At 36.5% G+C, this 20,899-nt stretch overlaps 1 protein-coding gene across 1 annotated transcript in view; it reads right to left on the reverse strand.

Moving 5' to 3' along the window:
• The window catches only part of IL13RA2 (interleukin 13 receptor subunit alpha 2), a 15,705-nt gene extending 2,355 nt beyond the window's left edge, over window positions 1-13,350 (reverse strand). Inside the window, exons 1-7 of the mRNA XM_007109105.2 lie at window positions 13,257-13,350; window positions 11,108-11,259; window positions 9,521-9,674; window positions 8,872-8,992; window positions 4,842-5,026; window positions 3,747-3,892; window positions 2,188-2,332 (exon numbers count right to left, since the gene is read on the reverse strand). Coding sequence (XP_007109167.2) covers window positions 2,188-2,332; window positions 3,747-3,892; window positions 4,842-5,026; window positions 8,872-8,992; window positions 9,521-9,674; window positions 11,108-11,259; window positions 13,257-13,350 — 997 coding nt within the window. The remainder of the gene's footprint in view (window positions 1-2,187; window positions 2,333-3,746; window positions 3,893-4,841; window positions 5,027-8,871; window positions 8,993-9,520; window positions 9,675-11,107; window positions 11,260-13,256) is intronic.
• Window positions 13,351-20,899: the final 7,549 nt, after the last annotated feature.

The following is a 20,899-nucleotide window of genomic DNA, read 5'->3' on the forward strand; positions in this document are numbered from 1 at the left end:
GGGCACGAACCTGTGTCCCCTGCATTGGCAGGCGGACCCTCAACCACTGCGCCACCAGGGAAGCCCACCATATCTATTTTAAATCATGCACTGAATAATAACAAGATATAATTCAGGGCATGACTTTCTCAATGTCAGTTCCACAGAGTCTCCAGATTTCTTATATTAGTGATAAAAATGAAAAACAGAACAAGTAAGTATTCTTTCTGATTCCATATATCTTTAGTTAATTGAGTTCTTCCTCTCTCTGCCTATTTTTTCTCCATAGCCCTTAGTGATTATATGATATATTTGGCTTCTTTATTTATTGTCCATCTCTACTCAACTTGGGAATAAAATATAAATTCCATTAGGACAAGGATTTTTTTTTTTACTGCTATATCTCCAGTGCCTGAAAGAGTCTGACACATAGTAAGTGCTTAATAAATATTTCATGTATGAAAGAGAACAATAATACCACTATATGAATAGGGAGATTACAGTCAAACACAAATTCTATTATAATCAAACAACATAAAAGGATATGAATGATTGATAGAAATGCCATTATGTTTGCATCTATATCTGTATATGTATTTATATACCTTTATGTGAAAGAGCAATGCTGAGTTAATCTCCTTCAATTTCAAACAACTATTAATATTTTCTATTGATAAAGCCAGTATACTATGAAGTACAATAATATTTTGCCTCATTCTCAAGATTTTTTAGTTTACATTGCTATTTTTTGTCTTCTATGAAAGTTTATTTTCTTTTTTTAATTTTTCATTTTATATTGGAGTCTAGTTGATTAACAATGTTGTATTAGTTTCAGGTGTACAGCAAAGTGATTCAGTTATACATATACATGTATCTAGTCTTTTTCAAATTCTTTTCCCATTTAGGTTATTACAGAGTACTGAGCAGAGTTCCCTGTGCTCTACAGTAGGTCCTCGTTGGTTATCTATTTTAAGTATAGCAGTGTGTACACATCAATCCCAAATATATTTAATTTAAACATGTCTTTTATCATGTCACTTTAAATCAGTGTTGGAAGTGAATGGAATGTGCATTTTACTAATGATGACATATTAATTAGAAAAATACTCATTAGGCACAGTACCAGACACTCGAAAACAAGTGTATGCTACCTATCCTTGCTTTAAGATTTCTGTTCTCTTGAAAATTGAAAGCATAGGAAAATATTGATTAAAATAGGCTTCTCCGCAAAGAACTAGCATATTCTCTTTACTGACAGTCAGAAAAACAAGATGTTGATGACTGAACTATAACAAGACTCTTAAACTAGTTAAAACTGAACATTAGATTTTCCATAAATCTATGTTCGATTGTGGTGATTGCTAATTTATCTTCTCTGTTTATAGACTATATGCAAGAGTATTTTGACTTCCATAATTACAAAATACACTGAGAGAAAATTATTTTGCTAGCCAATACTTAGCAAAATAGTTTAGTTACTGTTCTTTTTTAAAATATATTTTCTTCAATAACTATGTCAACATATTTTATGATTGTTCCTTCTTTCTAACATTGTATGAATGGATTCCTTTAACTCTCACTAGGGAAAAGGCACAGACTGTAAAAAATTTGAATAATGAGCACATAGTTTTTCAAAACCATATAAAGAAGGCACACAATAATGTCAAGATTCTGATAAAATACATATATACTTGTAAGTAAACCTTCAGAGTAAATGTACGACTACAATTGGTACTAATACATGCAGATTTGGTTAACATCTAGTTAGTATATAAGAAGCTCGAGAATAGTGCCACCATACTTTGGAGCTAAGACTACCACTGGAAAGTAATCCACTAGTCAAATCAAAGCAAAACAGGTAAGATTAGTTTCTCAAATGAAAGTAGGAAGAATCAAACAGAATCTATTAACTCTTGGAATGTGGAAAAGATACAGCTCAATTAATGTTATAGACATCTATAAAAATATGGAATATAGCCAATATTTTATAATAACTATAAATGGAGTATATATAACCTTTAAAAATTGTGAATCACTATATTGTACACCTATAACTTATACTTCAATAAAAAAATAATGAAGAAGAGTTGACCCTATGACCTTCATAACCAGTGTCACTGAACTGTAGTGACCTATGACATCTAGTAAGGCATCTTCTTCCTCAAACAGTGCTAGAAATACTCTAGTTACTGTTATTTTATCTTATACCTTTCCAGCATTGTTCATCACTCCACTCACTCCATATTCCATCATCTGAGCAATAAATATTTACTTTGCTCCTTACTAAAAAGCATAATTGGTGGCTTTCATTTGATGTTCTTGTGATGTATATTTCATTTTCAACTGTGGTAGTCTGAAAGCCAAGGAAAAAATGAGATATCATTATTTTATCTAACTGCAGCTAGCCACACCCCATTTGATTTGTCATTTTCAAAGTGGGTTTTGTTACATGAAAGAAATGCATCAAATGACTAGAACGGTATATACCAAAATCCTAACAGTGGTCATCTCTCTGTATGGTGTTTTATTTTTCATTTTTCTTCCTGATTTATATTTAAACTTTTTTCTATAGTGATAATGGATTACTAGTAGTAAAGGGCATGTGTGACAGGGCAAAATTCCTAGGTAGTTTTGGTGCTTATGACACCCATTTTGGATTAGTGTCAAACTTCCCAGATTGCATAAATTGGAAAGTGCTATATATACTGAGTTAGCAAAAAGAGTCATCATGTGAATGTTGTTTCTATGGAAACTGTAGAGTTCATATACACAAAGCTTCTTTTTTCCCTTATTCTTATTTTGGTTAATCATCATAAGACCAGTGTAATAGTGCTCAGAGCTTGACATGAAACTACCCCTTCCAATATGAGAATACACAAGGCTGGATAATCTCAAAACAACCAAAAGAAAAAAAATCACTGAAGTGATTACTTAAATTTTGCATTTCAAAGAGCTGAAGTCTCATCCAAAATAACAGCTTTTCTTTTGTTGTAACTTTTCTTGGGAGACAGCATAATGTAATGTAGGTTAAAGTGGACTGGGAATAAGATCTGGATTCTAGTTCTAGCTGTGTAATTTGATTGTAAGTCAACTCACTTCCTTGGGACTTGTAAATGCATTCAACTCCCAGTTTTCTCGGCTGTATGTGAAATGAATTGATTAGAACTAATGGCTCACCTACTTGTCTCCACCACTCCCTAAGTTGGAAACCAATGAATAAAATTAACATATAACACAGTGGGGCTAAAGGCATCATCACATTGCTGGTGCTGGGTGGTAATCAGTCTTGGAACCATTGCTTACTTCCCCAATTAGCCTCTCTTCCCTGCTATAAGCAACTCTCTGGTAGCCCTGCCAGGCTCTATTCTGATTTTGACCTGATAGTTGCTCCTCAAGAAGTGGTTTTTATGTTTGTTTGTGCTTTTTGTTTTGTGTTCTTTTTACATGAGGCCTCTTCACAATCCGTCTTATGCATGTGCTTGACAACTTTAATTTTTTGACATAATATTGGAAACAAGTGACTAGATTATCTCTAAGGACCTATGTAGGTTTAAAATTGGTATAATTGATTGATAATACTTTCAGACTGCAAGCATCTTTCTTTTGTCCACTAGATTATTTGATTATTTGGTTTTCTGGAAGTTAAACTAAGGTACATGTCATGTTCTATTCTTCATGTGGATAGCAACTGACTTTGGTTCTTATGTTTGCCATTTTACTTAAAAGGCTATGTTCATGATTTTCTCAAATAAATGCAATATCCATACCACCCAGGTAGTATCATCTTCTGTGAATTCAATTTCAAAAATGAAACACTTTGCTGGAATAGGTCCTTTGGGAATGCTCCACTTCAGGTTAATTTCCTCTGAATTCTTCACAGTAAGACTAAGGTAGTCTGGTGGCAAAGGTTTAACTGAAAAGCAGAAGGAAATAATTTCAACATGGAGGCTATTAAAGTTTAGCAGTGGCCCTTATCAAAAGCTAGGGACACCTACTAACAGAAGCCTCCAGGATAAATTAGGTGCCTCAAGACTATTCGCTATAATGTGAATTAAAATCAAAGCTGCTTGCCAACCAAGATTAGTTTATTAAGAAACCTGGTTATTTTGGAAACTCATCTTTTGGTAAGTCACATATTGACAAATATTTAAGTCCAAGAGAAAAGTTAGATGATCCAAATCATTACAGTCATTTTTCCATTTTATAGCATTAGAAACAACTACCACAACAAATTACTACTACTATTTTCATTAATAGCTAATTCTTATTTAGAGCTTATGATGTGTCAGGCAGTGAACCAGGAATGTTACATCATAAACTTATTCATGTCTCATAGTAAATCTCTGATGTGGTCCTCTATTATCCTCATTTTACTGATAAGGAAATTGAAACACGTTAAAAGTAACTCGCCCAAAGTCATACAGCTAGAAAGTGGTAAATTCAAGATTCAGACCCAGGTATGGCTGACCCTAGAACCTGTCATTCTCATAACTGTTAGGACTGAGAACACAAACTCAGAAAATATCCACCCATTTGCTTATTGAGGCCTGGGAATAGGTGATTCCATAATTATTCCATCACCAACACTGGATAAAAATACTTTATAGCAGACAGACTCAAGCTGGGAAACAAATTGTGAGTTCTAAATGAAAATGATACTTTATACTCATTCAATTCCTTATCTTCCATACTTTCATATTTAATCAGTGCTTCCTCATACTCTGTTGGCCCCCAGTTTTCTGGCTTTGCATTTCTGTAAGTATCTCTTTTATCTCTATCTCTATCTCTATCTCTTCTCTTCCACATGGTCGATTGTAAATGGCCTAAACTGGAAACATTCTGAAGTTGTTTGTTTACCTCACCTATATTTTGAAGCTGAAAAATGAAATAGCTGGGTCTGATAAATTGGGATTCTGATGATCCATTAACACAGATGTAGAAATCTTTATAGTCTGATGACTCCAAGTAGGGAAACGTGCATCCAATATTTTTTCCGTTAGCCTTGATGTAATCAGTGCACTGTAACACATGGTCCAATCCCTCATACCTGTAAAAAGAAGTGTTGTAAGAACTGTGTTTACCAATATCTTCTAGTAGCATGGTATTCAATTTTCAATTATTTTAAGATACTAGGTAGGGCTTCCCTGGTGGCGCAGTGGTTGAGAGTCCGCCTGCCGGTGCAGGGGACATGGGTTCGTGCCCTGGTCCGGGAAGATCCCACATGCCGCAGAGCGGCTGGGCCCATGAGCCATGGCCGCTGAGCCTGCGTGTCCGGAGCCTGTGCTCTGCAACGGGAGAGGCCACAACGGTGAGAGGCCCGCGTACCGCAAAAAAAAAAAAATAATAAAGATACTAGGTAAATAAAAAATCATTTAATAACGTACAATATTCATTGAGCACCAACTATGTGCCAGATCCTATGATAAGTGCTAGGGCTACAATAGTAAGGAAAGTAGACATAGCCCATGATTTTACAGAGCTTACAATCTGGTGGGAGTCTTTACAAAATCTCAGCTATAAGGTAAGAATTCTTACTCATATACTTAGGTTATGTTGACTCACCAACAGGATTTGAGAATCAAAGAATAAGATTCCTATTAAGAAAATATGGGGTTTATACTGATAATCCTAAATGATACTGCTTTTTTTCTATTGTACTGGAGAACTTATTAGAAGAAAACAGATTTTTTAATAAGAAAACAGATTTAAAAGCAGACTTACAAGATGGCCAAAAAGCACACGCAAAGATGCTCAACATCGCTAATTATTACAGAAATGCAAATCAAAACTACAATAAGGTATCACCTCACACTACTCAGAATAGCCATCATCAAAATGTCTACAAACAATAAATGCTGGAGAGGGTGTGGAGTAAAGGGAACCCTCCCACACTGTTGGTAGGAATGTAAATTGGTACAACCACTATGGAAAACAGTATGGAGGTTCCTTAAAAAACTAAAAATAGAACTACCATATGATCCAGCAATCCCACTCCAGGCATATAGCTGGAGAAAACTAATTCGAAAAGATACATGCACCCCAATGTTCACAGCAGCACTATTTACAGTAGCCAAGATATGGAAGCAACCTAAATGTCCATCGACAGAGGAATGGATAAAGAAGATGTGGTACATAGATACAATGGAATATTACTCAGCCATAAAAAAAGAATGAAATAATGCCATTTGCAGCAACATGGATGGACCTGGAGATTATCATACTAAGTGAAGTAAGTCAGAAAGAGAAAGACAAATATCATACGATATCACTTATATGTGGAATCTAAAATAATGGTACAAATGAACTTATTTACAAAACAGAAACAGACTCACAGACTTCAAAAACAAACTTATGGTTACCAAAGGGGGAAGGGATAAATTAGGAGTTTGGGATTAACATATGCACACTACTATATATAAAATAGAAAATCAGCAATTACCTACTATATAGCACAGGGAACTCTACTCAATATTCTGTAATAACCTATATGGAAAAAAGAATCTGAAAAGGAATGGATATATGTATATGTATAACTGAATCACTTTGCTGTACACTTGAAACTAACACAACATTGTAAATCAACTATACTCCAATATAAAACAAAAATTAAATATAAAAATATATGAAATTTAAAAAATTTAAGAGAAAATTTTTTGATAAAAGATAAAAGCAGACTTACAAAATATCATTATGTTTAATAAAATGAATTAAAATCCTCTGAGGATATAATACACATCAAGAGATAAACCTCAGAAAAGCCAACAGGGGCTCAAAAAGAAAAAGAGGAGCTCTTTGGCAAGTAAATATCTAATTTCCCATTCTCCTAGACAAGAAATGTTGCCATATCATTGAAAGTTAACCTCTTTTCAGTAATAAAGCTAATGGGAATGAGGGGAGAATTTCCCTACTGATTTCCAGAGGAACAAATGCCCGCTTTATTTTCCTAAAGAATAACTTGTAATACAAAATTGACATTATCTGTAAAAGCAGCCAAAATCCCGTTTGCAATGAGGCTAATCTAGCAGCTGATAAGGTGCTGGTACAAATATCTGGACTCTACTGAATTCACTTTATGCCAAGTATTTATTTTAGGCCAAGTCTGCAAAATTGTAGTCTCTGGTTTAGTTCACCTGGTTAGAGTTTGGGATATTTGCCTTCTAGGCTTGACTTTACATAATTTACTTTATGCCAGTGGAAAGCCTCACGGTACCCTTATTTTCCAGTCTCTAAAATGTCAATATTTATTCCTCACTACTTTACTAAGGTGAGGATAAAGTTATGTTAAACATGAGCTACAATGAACAAGAGGGCAGGGACTTTGCCTTATTCATACTTCCTTTTATCTAGAACAATGCCTGGCATTTAATAATTGCTTAATATTTATTGAATTAATGAACAAATAAATTAGACCTTAGAAATTGACCCATCCAATTCCAGATGAGGAAACTGAGACCCCAAAACAAGAAATTGTTTGTCCAAGACCACTAAGTTAAGTGATGCCATAACATGGATTAGAACCCAGTACTCAGGATTGTTAATAGCTTATACCTTATTGCTGAGACATTGTAATTTTCTAAAGAAAAACACCATGATAATTTGTGCCTGAGACTCACAAAGAGTAGTGCTTTGTCCTCTCTTGTTTTTTCTGTTATTTAAAAATGCAAAGTTCTGATACTTATCTATCAACTTACCGATGTTATTATCATCATTTGGTTCATTCATTTAATGAATATTTAGCGATAATCTACTATGGGCATAGCACAGCAGAGACAGTCAAGAGAAGTATCAGAAGTAGTTTGTGCCCACGAATCTCTTAAAAATTTAAGAGAGGAAGGAGACAGAGCGTACATATATGACAAAAATTTAAAGGTCATCTGGACAATAAGTAATTAAGAACTATAATAAGTAATAGTTCAGAGAAAAACTGAACAGAAGCTAACGTGAGCAGTAAAGGGTTAATGAAATTGAATACCAGATGGGTCTTGAAGGATGGATAAGGGTTAGTGAAAGAGAGAGTCAGATGGTATTCTGGGTACCAATGCACACAAAGGCATAAAAGATCAATCATAACATGGATAGAAAAATATGTAGAGATGGGTCTAAATGGAGCAGAACATTCATATTGGTGGTAGTAGAAGGTAATGTTGGAAAGGCAGTGATGCAGTGAGGCAGAGAGTTGAATGGCCTAGACTTTATCCTGGAAGCAATGAGTAGCCACGGCAGGTTTTTGAGCAAAAGAATGGCATATGAAAATAGCAGAATAAGAAGATAAATCTGGCTACAGTGTGCAGAATGAATAGGAAGGGCAGAGACTAGAAGCAGAGAGACCATCATTTGGGAGGCCATGACAATCATCCAGGTGTGGAACGAGGTAAGCCTGAAGAAGAGTTCTTATAGTAGAAATGGGAAGTAAAGAACAGATGTGAGACCTTGCAAAGGAGTGTCATTGTTGATTATGGTGATTAATGTTACCATGAAACAATTAAGGAATGAAGGAGATAGAAGATTCAAGATGGTTGTAAGTTTAAAAGCCTTAGTGACAGTTAACAAAGGTAGGGAAGTCAGAAAAAGGATCGAAAGGCAAGAATATGAAATATGCCAAAACTTTTTAGGTTATAACTCCATCTATCTAAAAGATACAAAATATTTAATCCAGTACAGAAACAATGACTGCATTCCTTATTATTGCCCATAGAGTGCCTTCTAGTAGCTACAGCCTAAACCTACTTACTCTCATTGAAAATCCCAAATAATTGTAAATAAACTTCATCATAAATACAACTCTGAAAAGATATAATGAATTTAATTTAATGAAAATACAGTTACTCATACTGTGGATTAATTTTGATAGCTATCTTCCTAATATGGAATTCTTATTATAAAAATACTTACCAATAAAACAAGTTGTAATTGGTATCAAAATGGACACCCATGCCAGGTTTCCAAGAGCAAAGTAAATGTTGCCAGTTGTAATATACACAATCCATATCCTGAATTTTAGTTTCCAGATTTCCTAAGAAATGAAAAAACTGTGAACGCTTGAAAGACATGGTGATGAATCATATGGGAAATAACTATGCAATTTTATTTCATTTCCTTTGACCTCTCCACTTGATTTAGCAATCAACATAATCAGGAATATTCCAAAAGGAAGCTGTTGCAAATCACTTCACTGTAAGTGGAACATGCAAAATCAAAAACTTTTGAGGGCTTATTTACTGGTATTAGTGTAAGCATATGCAAAAGTACTAAATTAATAATTCTAGGATGCTCTGAGCAGTTGCATAAATAGTCACATGCATATTTACTAATATGAGCCCCAAACTGGAAACTATATTAACCTAATAAGATGTAGGTTTTGCCACATGTGTTTGCTGATTTAAAGAATTCAAAAAGGCCAGTCATCCACTCCTAAGAAGGATTCTCTTTTGTGCCACATTCTCAATTGTACATGTAATCTGATGTATAAACGTTAAGGGACTTACTTCCCATATAGATTGTTCTGACAGTATTAAATATGAAAAGAGAGCTTTGCTTTAACCTTGTGGTGATATCCAATAAGTAGCTTCTGACCATGAACTTTGAACTTCTGATCCGTTTGTGCATTGCCCTAGCAGAAGTGTGTGTATCTTTGCTTCAACACCTTTGTTAAGATCAAACCCATCCTTATAATGTAGATTCTTAGTAATGATCGTCTGTTTGATAAAAAGATGAGACAAAGTTAAGCTTAAAACAATAATGGTATCATGAGCCACATTAATAAGGCTAAAAAGTCATAACACCCTGGAGAGTTCCCAATATCTAAGAAATTCCTGATGATTATCTGATAAAATGTCCCAGATATATTTCTGGCAGAGTTCACTTCTGCATATTATATCATTTGATGAGATCATTTGAATCTTAGCATCTCATTAAAAAAAATTCTGGAAGACAAAAAAGTCTCTATGGGAGGAACTTTTGAGCTATAACCAAGTTGAAATTGAGAGAGAATTTTCATGTACCATATGCCTATTACATGACAATTCATCACGTTTCAAATATCATATGAACTCTTCAGGAATCATATAAAATCTTGGAGGTAACTGAAAAAAGCCAGACAAAGTGTAACCTCCTGAAGGACTAAAATCATGTATCATTTATCCTTCTATTACTGATACCTAGCTAGTGGAGTGCTTGGAGAAAAAAGTTGCACAATGAATGTTTGATTTGAACTGTCCCTTGAAACTACCTAGCTGAATTAGGAAGGTAACAGAATGCCTTGTACAACCAAAATCTTTGAATAAACATGCTTGTTGACTATGTAAATAGTTAATTCAATAAACTTTCACTGAGCACTTAATACAACATATGTACAGAACCATGCTGTGTTCTGTAGGGAGAGTACAAAGATAAATAAGGCTTGATTCCTACAGAGCAAAAGCTCACATAGCCCAGTAGCATATATAAGACCCATATACAGGTATATAAGTAACTTTGAAATATGGTAAAATGTGTAAGTACTCTTCAAGTCCATATTCCATGGGACCAAGTTTTCTTTTTTCCTGTGTAGACTTAATACGGGGTGGGGTGAAAACAGATGTTGCAGGATGCATAGGAGATAGCAGCAGGCATGCAGCTTATATATATATATTTTTTCTTAAGAACGTTTATTCTATGATACAATACTTTAATGAGTTATAAATCAATCAAAAGCTGATTTAATGAAATGGACATTGTAATTACTATTTCAGAAATAACTGAAATGTCCACTCTTTTCCAATACAAATAAAAAATTTGCCATTTTATGCCTAGATAATTCAGGAGGAAAATGTGGTGAAACTGTGAAGAATGTTCTTTTTTTTTTTTTATTGGAGTATAGTTGCTTTACACTGCTGTGTCAGTTTCTGCTGTACAGCAAAGTGATTCAGCTGTATACGTATATCCCCTCTTTTCTGGATTTCCTTCCCATTTAGGTCACCACAGAGCAGCGAGTTAAGAGTTCCCTGTGCTATACAGTAGGTTCTCATTAGCATGCAGCTTATATCTTAATAATAGCTATTGAGATACAGGAATAAAAGTAGACACTGACATCAGGAATCACAAGAAAACTAATAATCATTCCAGTATCTTAAGTGCATGCTTTACTTACCTTCCAGCTTACACTATCAATGTTTCGATACTTTAATTCATATTCTACTGTGCATTCCTTAAAGTTATCCAGAGACAGTGGAGGTTGCCACTGCAAATAGAGATAGCCTAAATATCCAGGATCCACTATTTCAAAATCCTGAGGAGGATTAACTGAAAAAAATCAATAAAATATTTTTATTTTTATCCTGTATCTTATGACAAAGATTGCTAAATCTAGATTACTTCCACATGTCCATCAACTGATGAATGGATAAACTGTGATATATCCATACAATGGAATATTATCCAGCCATAAGAAAGAATGAAATACTGATACATGCTACAACATGAATGAACCTTGAAAACATTAAGCTAAGTGAAAGAAGCCAGCCACAAAAGATCACATATTGTATGATTCCATTTATGTGAAATATCAGAATAGGCAAATCCACAGGGACAGAAAATCGATTAGTGGTTGCCGGGGGCTGGAGGGAGGGGAGAATGAGATGTGACTACTGAATGAATTGGGGGTTTCTTTTGGTGGTAATGTAACTATTCTGGAATTTGATAGTTGTGGCTGTTACACAACTTTGTGAATATACTAAAAACCACTGCCCAGTATACTTTAAAAGGGTAAGTTTTATATCCTTTAAATTGTATCTCAATAAAGCTGTTTTTAAAAATCTAGGTTACTACTACATAGCTGTCCCTTCCTTAAGGAATTGCATATGTAAAACGTGACTTAGCCAAGCTAGGTAATAAGTTTTCATGGAAATAAGAAATTCAACATGGAGTTATCTCTGTGGTCATATAGACCAGAATTTAGTCTAGGATGGGAATACTTTATTACCTAAATCTCTCTCATAGCAAGAATCAGTCAGTATTAATCCTGTGTTTACCATATGTAAATAACATCATGGCCCACACAAAAAAAGGGATAGAAAATATAAAATATGACTACTATGGCTAAGCGCCTTAAGAATTAGAACAGGCAGATCTTGTTGGTCCATTCAGGATAATTGAATCCTCTAGTCAACTGAAGTTCAGAGCTATTTGTAGAACATGGCAAACCAGAGCCACTCTTTGGAAGGGCTCAAGAAAAAGTGGCAGGCAGCTGAGTAGAGTGACAGGAAACAGCCTGTTTTATTTTGAGGGGGTGGGGGCAGTGGGAGGCAATGGCTCCCTCATCCGGTGATTTAAAAAGCAATAAAAACAAACAAATTATTCTATAAATTTACTAAACCTACTAGCAAATCTAGTACTATAGTACTGTCCTCATGTTGCCTTTCTGCTAATAATTTCCTCTCATTTCTGCCCTGTTGTTCATTTTAATACTTCACTTCATATTACTTAGTGAGGTGAGGAGAAGAATCAACAGGAAGAAACGGTGGCACAAGTAATGATTTGAAATGGGACCCGCATGAACCAATAAAGAAGGTTTCTATTGAGGATGAAATGACAATACTATTGTTACAACTTTAATGATTAGAAATCTTTGTTAAATGCATTGTTCTAATTATCTTCTGCAATGAAAATTCACTAGACATGATTTAATAATTCTGTAATTATTATTATTATTATTTTTTTTTTTTGTGGTACACGGGCCTCTCACTCTTGTGGCCTCTCCCGTTGTGGAGCACAGGCTCTGGACGCGCAGGCTCAGCAGCCATGACTCACGGGCCCAGCCGCTCCACGGCATGTGGGATCTACCCGGACCGGGGCACAAACCCGTGTCCCCCGCATCGGCAGGCGGACTCTCAACCACTGCGCCACCAGGGAAGCCCTGTAATTATTTTAAAATTTTATTTTAAATCTCTGTATTTTTAAAATTTATCTAATTGTCTTAAAAGTTAAGGATAGTAATAAAGGAAAGTTTTCAGTTAGTTGGGTACCAGGCAATGAGGTTTCGGATAATTAACTTCTTTGTTAGAAAAGACTACACAGAAAGGTATGGAAAGTGTCTTTTAGTTTGGCTTTTATCCCACAAAATGTTTATTATCATCAGTTACCTTATACATGAGGCTGACTAGTAAGAACATATCTTTTGTGTATGGACTCCCTGAAATATTTCCAATAACAAGCCATCTACTTGTTATGCACTTTTCATAGGGTAGGTTGAAAAGGCAGTTAATATCCCTAATTTTGAAACTACTCCATTCTTGGTTTACCTTTTATCTCAGCATTTGAAGACAAAGTAGAGACAAATGCTGTGCAAATAAGAAGGGTATATAGGCATCTGATATCCAAATGAATGAAAGCCATTTCTCCAAGATTTAATACCTTCAAATTTCCACTCTAAGAATGAAAAATATAGCAGTTTAACTTTATCATACCTCAAAAAGGACTAAATGTGACTAAAAATACATTTGGGAACTCTCTGTGTGCTTTCTATCAAGAATTGTGAAAACTGTGCCCCTCTGAACCATTTAAACAGAAAAAAAATCAAGTTTGGAACCAAAATAATTGGAAAGGAGGATTTTAGTCTCATCCTTCTTATGACAGCAAAAAAAAAAAAGCAAAACAAACAAACATATCCCTTCAACCCCCCCGCCCGCCACACACACACACACACACACACACACACACACACACACACATACTTTTCTACGCATCATATGCTATGACCAGGATTTGAAAGTTTTCTGAATACTGACAAAGCTCAGAATCTACACCAAAGCCTCAGATAACTCAGAACTTCGCTTCATTTCTTCATAAATATTAAAATCATCATCATCTACTCTCCTATCTGTTCTACTCTTCCCTGTTATTTCCTATATCAGTAAATGGCACCATCATCTTCCCAGTTGCCCAAACCAGAAGCCTGAGAGTTTTCCTCAACTCTTCCATCTCCCATCCAATCTCCCCTTCCTAAATTGAGGATCTCATCATCAGGGGTCTCCTTATCCAGTTTTTCCTGCCTCCAAACCATTTTCACACCACATACAGTAAGGACAAATCTGAATTTACCACCTCTTTCTTAAAAGAGCACTTCACTGTCACAGAATACAATTTATTCATCTTTTTATTATTGAAGAATAATAGTTTACGATTGAAACTAAACTAATAGTTTATGATCGAAACTAAAAGGATTCATGTCTCCACATATCCATTCAATCAAAAAATACTCTCCTTTCAATGAAACATCACTACTTGCAGTTCTACACTTCTCTTTGAGTCTATAATCCTAAAACCAACAATTTCACAGGAAGTTAAGGATTAAAGGTCACTTACCCCAACAGTCAGGGATTACCTTTCCTTTCTCCTATATAAATTAATTAAGCAGGACAGACCCTCTCTCCCTGCTCCATCCTCTTCTTCTTACCTGGTCCATTTGTAATGTACTCATGTTGGTAGGCTTCGATTATTACATAATGGAACCTTGAGATCAAACTGTTAGAGCCAGCAAGTATATTGGAGGCAATGCTAGTCCAATCCTCCTTCATATATTGGGAAGTAAAACTCAGACTTACCCAAGATTACACAGCGAGTTAGTAACAGAGCTGGAAGTAGAACAGAGATGTGATTCCCAGTCTAGTGCACTTCCACCTTACTATGCTGGATCCCACACGTTTGACTCAGGATTATGAAAGCTTCTCCTCTGAGATTCCAGCATTTAAGTCTTCCTTCAATTAGCTAGCCAGGCTGAATCAACACGATGCTGTTTCTTTTTCTATGTCTCATAAACTCATAAGGGGATGCCATTTCTCTTACTGAGGTCCGGTGAATCTCTCTCCTCAATTCCTCCCTCCCCACCACCAGCTCATTGCTGCCTTCTAAGGCATCTGTAGGTAGTAAGTAGGTTTCGTCAACAGAAAGCCATATTTCTGCCATAGAGCTGCTCTTACAGATTGAGGTGAACAGACGGGTTACTTTTGGATCCAAGGCAATAGGTCTGACAAAGAGAAATCCTTTCATATTACCTCTAAGGACTAAGACAATCAGGCTTCCCTTAAAATGCTCTCAGAGAGATCTTTTTTTTTTTAAATAACTATTTATTTTATTTTAATTTTGGCTGCATCGGGTCTTAGTTGCAGTACGCGGGATCTTTGTTGCGGCATGTGGGATCCTCCCCTGCAGCACATGGGCTCCTTGTTGCAGCACGCGGCTTCTCTCTAGTTGTGGCCTGCAAACTCAGTAGTTGCGGCACGTGGGCTTAGTTGCCCCACAGCATGTGGGATCTTAGTTCCCCGACCAGGGATGGAACCCACGTCCCCTGCATTGGAAGGTGGATTCTTAACCACTGGACCACCAGGGAAGTCCCTCTCAGAGAGATCTTAAAGTTCTCTCTCCCCTATCAATCTGTCCTTAAATATTTCATAGCCCTGTGTCATGTACAGCATAAATGCTAAGAGTTAAAAATACTTTGCTTCTATTCTATTTATAGGCTACTGAAATTTGATTCAGGCTATCAAATAGCACTTCCTGGATTAGCCAAATACATTAAGCAAAGGTAGGAAACGGGATAGCTGGCTTCCTGAATCACTTATCTAGAAATTCACAAAAGGAATTCCAGAATCAACCTTAGTGTCCCACCTAGACTTTCTTACCCAAATGAACATGAAGACAATTCTTTCCTTGGCTTGTGGATTACAGGACTGTCACTAGTGCAATGAGGTGTTTTGTATACTATATGGTTACCAGAGGACAGAGTTTTTCACAAGAGGGGAAGGGATCTGAAGACAAAGGGAAGATGGGGGATGGAAATGCAGAGATACAAAATTTGAAACATTTTCTGATATACTCCCCACCCCCAGCCCACAGTTAACAATCACTCATCTGGTCATTTTATTTTTAAAAATGAGGAAATACCCAGAGAGGGAAGTGAGTTGTCCTAGCTCACACAACTTACTGGGGGCAGAGCTAGGACTGAAAACCAGCTCTCTTAAGTGCTTTCCACTGAATAGCAAATGAATTTTCTTGTTATAAGGAGTCTGTCCTGAACCTATGTTACCAGAGGGCTCCCTGCAAACCTTCCTCAACCTACTGTCATCACCCATACCATCAACCCCACCACATAGTTTTAGCATCATGACATTTTTAGCAGAGTAATAATTCAATAATCTTTCATTGTGCACTTTTTTTTTTTTGGCCAAATACTATCCCAGTGGAATCTTGTCTAAGACACAAGGTACAAGTGATGAATCATAACATCTGTAATAATGAAAATAATACCTCCTACTATTTATTTACCCTTCCCAACATCCCAGGCACTAGTCTGTGCTAAACCCTTTACGTGCATAATCTCATATAATACTCGGTCAGCCTTGGATGTATGTACTATTTTTATTCCCATTTTAAAGACCAGAAACTGAGACAAGGAGAAATTAAACAACTCCCTGCAAGTTACCACAGGCTATAAATGGTGAAGCTTGGATCTGAACCCAGACAGCCTAGTACCAGAACCCTTGATAACCACTACACAAGTGTAACCCTTCTGGAGGACAGCTTCCTGTTTCTACCCACTCAGTTTCCCAAACTGTTGCTTAGACAGTTTCCCACTAAGAATCTCCTTTGGAATGGCAGGCCTAAAGTTATTTCCTGGTTTCAGCCTCACTTCCCCACCTCTTCAAAGCCATGCTACATAATCCCTTCATTCTAAGAGTTGGCTGGGATAATCCTTGCATTATTGCAGAAACTCCAGGTACATACCAATAATACAGTTTCTCAAGAAATGGATTATCATAGGCAATTATCACAGCCCCTCTTTTCTTCCCCTCTCCAACTGAGAGACAGTTACTGAATCTCTAACACTTCCCTTCCTGTCCAATAATCAAGCACACTGAAAAAAAATAGATTGGTATTCCTGAAACAGCCAGTGGGCCAGGATACAGATTCTGTAAGTCACAAGATAGGGGAGGTTATGGGTGGGGCTAAAAGCCATCCAAAGCAAACTTAGAATCACAGCACAGTGTTGCAAAAGCTGATGGGACTAAGTAATCTTTGAATAAACCAATAGATATATAGATGAGGAGCTTGTATACAGGCACAATAGTATAAATATCAACCTGGATTTCAGCCCTGCCTCAACCACTAATGTGTTTGGAAGCAAATTATAACTCAATTTTCTTCTATAAAATGAAGGTAATGACACCAGCCTGGCAGTTTTAAGATTAAATGAGATAATGTATGTAAAAGTGAAAGAGAATAGTAAATTGCTCTATATACTTGCAAGGGGTTTGTTTCTGAGCACCTTGTTACTATGAAAAAACTTGAAAACAACTTGCTCCAAACTACACATCTGCCCCTACTAATTCAGCAAAATTGACTTGTGCACAGTTGATAAGTAGGTACTCATTATTAATCTCTAACTTCTACCACCCTTGTTGATCCAGTAGCTGACTTTACTGATCTTTGTCTTAGTAATAATAATCTATTGTATTTGTTTAGCTTTTTATAGTTTACCAAGAATTTATTGAATTATTTTAACAAATCTGCAGGTATGAAATGTTGGTATCACATATTTACAATCAGTAAAATTGGGGCTTAGAGAGGTGATGTGACTTGAACAAGACTCCACTGCTGGTACAATCCACACTGAAAGGAAAGGTAAAAGAAATAAGGAACAGAAATATGTTGTAAAGCTAATAATGCAGTCACTTACATAATATGGTTTTGTAGAAAAGTTTCTTCTCTACCTTGACAAAGAAAAAAAAAGATTCTTCCAAAGTATCTGAAATAGCCATAGGTTCTTGTTTTGTTTGTAAAGGCAGTGACCAAGTTACAAAGACAAATAATTATCTATTAGAAAATGATGAATGGAGTTTTGCAGTGTCACTAAAGTGGCTTCTAAGAAAACCGCCTAAAGGAAGTATGGCCATGTTATTTCTGTTGCCGTTGTTTAGAAAAAAAACAAGTTATGAAATTTGATACTTTCTGTATTATTTAAAATATCTAAAAATATCATCCAAAGCAATTAGAATAGGGATAGGAAAAAAAGAAAATGGGAAAATAGAAGAGAAGTAATGCTTGAGGAGAGAGAAATGGAAAAGTAGGGTTGATACTGGAAAAGCTTTATCAAAAGTCCAGGCTCGGGCTTCCCTGGTGGCGCAGTGGTTGAGAGTCTGCCTGCCGATGCAGGGGACACGGGTTTGTGCCCCGGTCCGGGAGGATCCCACATGCCGCGGAGCGGCTGGGCCCGTGAGCCATGGCCGCTGAGCCTGCACGTCCGGAGCCTGTGCTCCGCAACGGGAGAGGCCACAGCAGTGAGAGGCCCGCGTACAGCAAAACCCCCTCCCCGCCCAAAAAAGTCCAGGCTCTTGTTCAACTTGTCCAAAAGAGTTTGGGCAAGGAACACAAGGCACCAAGGAAAAATACAAGACACCAAGGAAAAATAAACACACACACACACACACACTGAGGCTGAGGAGCAAAGAGAACAAAGAAGCAGTTTATTTAGGGCAGAAGCTAAGAGGGCGGGCGTCCTCGCGAGTGAGGAGCGCCCACAGGCTTGTTGATCCCCCTTTCCATCTTATTTTTAGTCCTTTGAATGGGTGGGGGTCTTTTTGATTAGGAGCAGAATACTCGAGGGGAAGGTTTAGGTGTGGCCTGGATTGCACCAGGTTGCATCAGCTTCCGGTCCTGTACATTTGCCTCCTGAAGCCACTGTACATGCGTTCTAAGAGCTGTTTGCCCTTATATTTTCCCTTACTAGTTGAGCGCCACACCTGGAAGGTTGTACAGGGTCATCAGCAACCTGTGCATTTTTATTTGCGCATGTTCCACTGTTTTCATGTTCAGAGTTTCTTGCTCAAAGTTTCTGTTTTAGATGCCATTCTGACCTGCGTCATGGCCTCATTAAATGCAAAACAAGGAGGTGGCTTTGCCTTGTGCCTAATGCCTATACATGAGGAGGATGTCCTTGGGCCCCGCCCTGTCTTCCCTGCCTCAGGGTGATTGCAAAGGCTTAAATGTTGTCTGGGGGTGAAATGACAAATTTATATGATCTTACATGAGAAGGCATTGACTAGGAGATCTGGGCTCTAACACCAACTTTGGCAGGGGATTTAGAAAATGATAATAATAGGGACTATAGTTTATTAAGCTCTTACCAGGTGTCAAGCTCTGTGCCAGATGTTTGATATGGATTAGCTCATTTAAGTCTCACAAACGTTGATAGTTACAATTATTATTATTGCAATAGTGTATTATGAATGAGTTGTTTGAGGCTCAGAAAGGTTAAGTAAATTACGCAAGGTCATACAACTTAAGCAAAAAATATGTGTATATCTAATTCTAAAGACTATGCTCCTATTAACATATAATACTGTCTTTCCATCTCACTTTACTGAAACTCAGTTTCCTCTCATATGAGTTATCCCTGGGATATCTTTCTGTTTTATCAGTTAATCTGGTGTGTATCCATCCATGGTTTCAGGATGTGACTTAAAAGCACCAGCTTCCTGAATAACTAGTCTCATTTCAAGGAGACCATCAACATGTACAAATGTCTATTCATAGTTCCTGGAGTATAGCCATGACTCAGCATCAAAATCAGCACCTCTGGAATGGGACAGATCCTGAGGCCTGACAACATTTTAAGATCAATACATAGCTCAATAATAGTACAATCAGTGTATGAACTGTTGGTGAGTCAAATCTAATTTAGATAATAACTAGCACGTAATATTTCACGCAGTGGAATAGTTTATAAAGAATGCTGAAGATGACGTTGTGTACTTTCAAACATAAAAGGACTTTGAATCAGACAGATTCATCATGCTTTCCCCTAGTAAACTGTCATTTCCCACAAAAATACATAAAGAAGTTAGGCACATGCTGAATGATGAAAATCACTGCAGACGAATGAAGTACAGGTAGGATCTCTTTTTAACAAACACCACTTTAACATTCAGTTATATTACATGATTATATTTGCGTCCCTGCCAACATTACATACTAATATTGTTTCTTGATATTTATGAAATATGTTCAATAAATCCTGTAAAACATAAGTAGTCATTTTATTCCCAAATCCTTTTTGTAGGTGGTTTCCTGTATGACATCCTGAGTTCATCCAGCTGACAAGTTTCCTGAAGCACTGTCAAAGCTACAGAATTCAGTTTTGAGCTACCATAGCAACTGACAGGTTTATAGTGTTCCTTCATGAAGCAGTTTACACATTTCAGAATCTGTCCCTCAACTGGGCAGATCAGAGCTTTTTAGCTTATAATTCCATCCAAATAAACCAACAACAGGCTTTTACAACCGTTTAAAAAAAATCTACCAGGTCATCGCTTTCTTACAATAGGTCAGATTCTTATTATTAAATACACCTTAAGTTCTATTCAAATGAAGTCACAGCTGAAGAGCAATGCAGTTTCTTGAAAGGCACCACTGCTCTGGAACTAGCAAAACAATCTCTTTTGTTTGTTCAACACCCTTCTCCTCACTCCCAGACGCTCCCAAATACTTATTAGCACGCAAACACTGTGTACCCAAAACAGTCACTTCAAGTAATGACTTTAGAATAACAACTTTAGAAGTCAGTAATAGAGTGTGACCCACCCTCTCCATAGTAAGTAAAAACAGAATAGAAAATGTACAATAGCAGATTTTATATTGCTTCAATGTTATTCTACCAGTATGCTCTTGCATGTACATAAGATATAAACTGTAAATACAAGAAAATATGGTATTGTGTAACATATACTGCCATCAGTTATGGAAAAGAATGTTAACAAAAACACATAAATATTTCTATCATGTATTCATTATTCAAAGATTATTTCTGGAAGCCTACTACATGCCAGGCACTGTTCCAGCCACTGGAGGTACAGCAGTGGACAAAAGAAAGAACATGCTTTCTTGGAAC

This window comes from Physeter macrocephalus, chromosome 21 (assembly GCF_002837175.3).
Source record: "Physeter macrocephalus isolate SW-GA chromosome 21, ASM283717v5, whole genome shotgun sequence".
NCBI classification, from domain to species: domain Eukaryota; kingdom Metazoa; phylum Chordata; class Mammalia; order Artiodactyla; family Physeteridae; genus Physeter; species Physeter macrocephalus.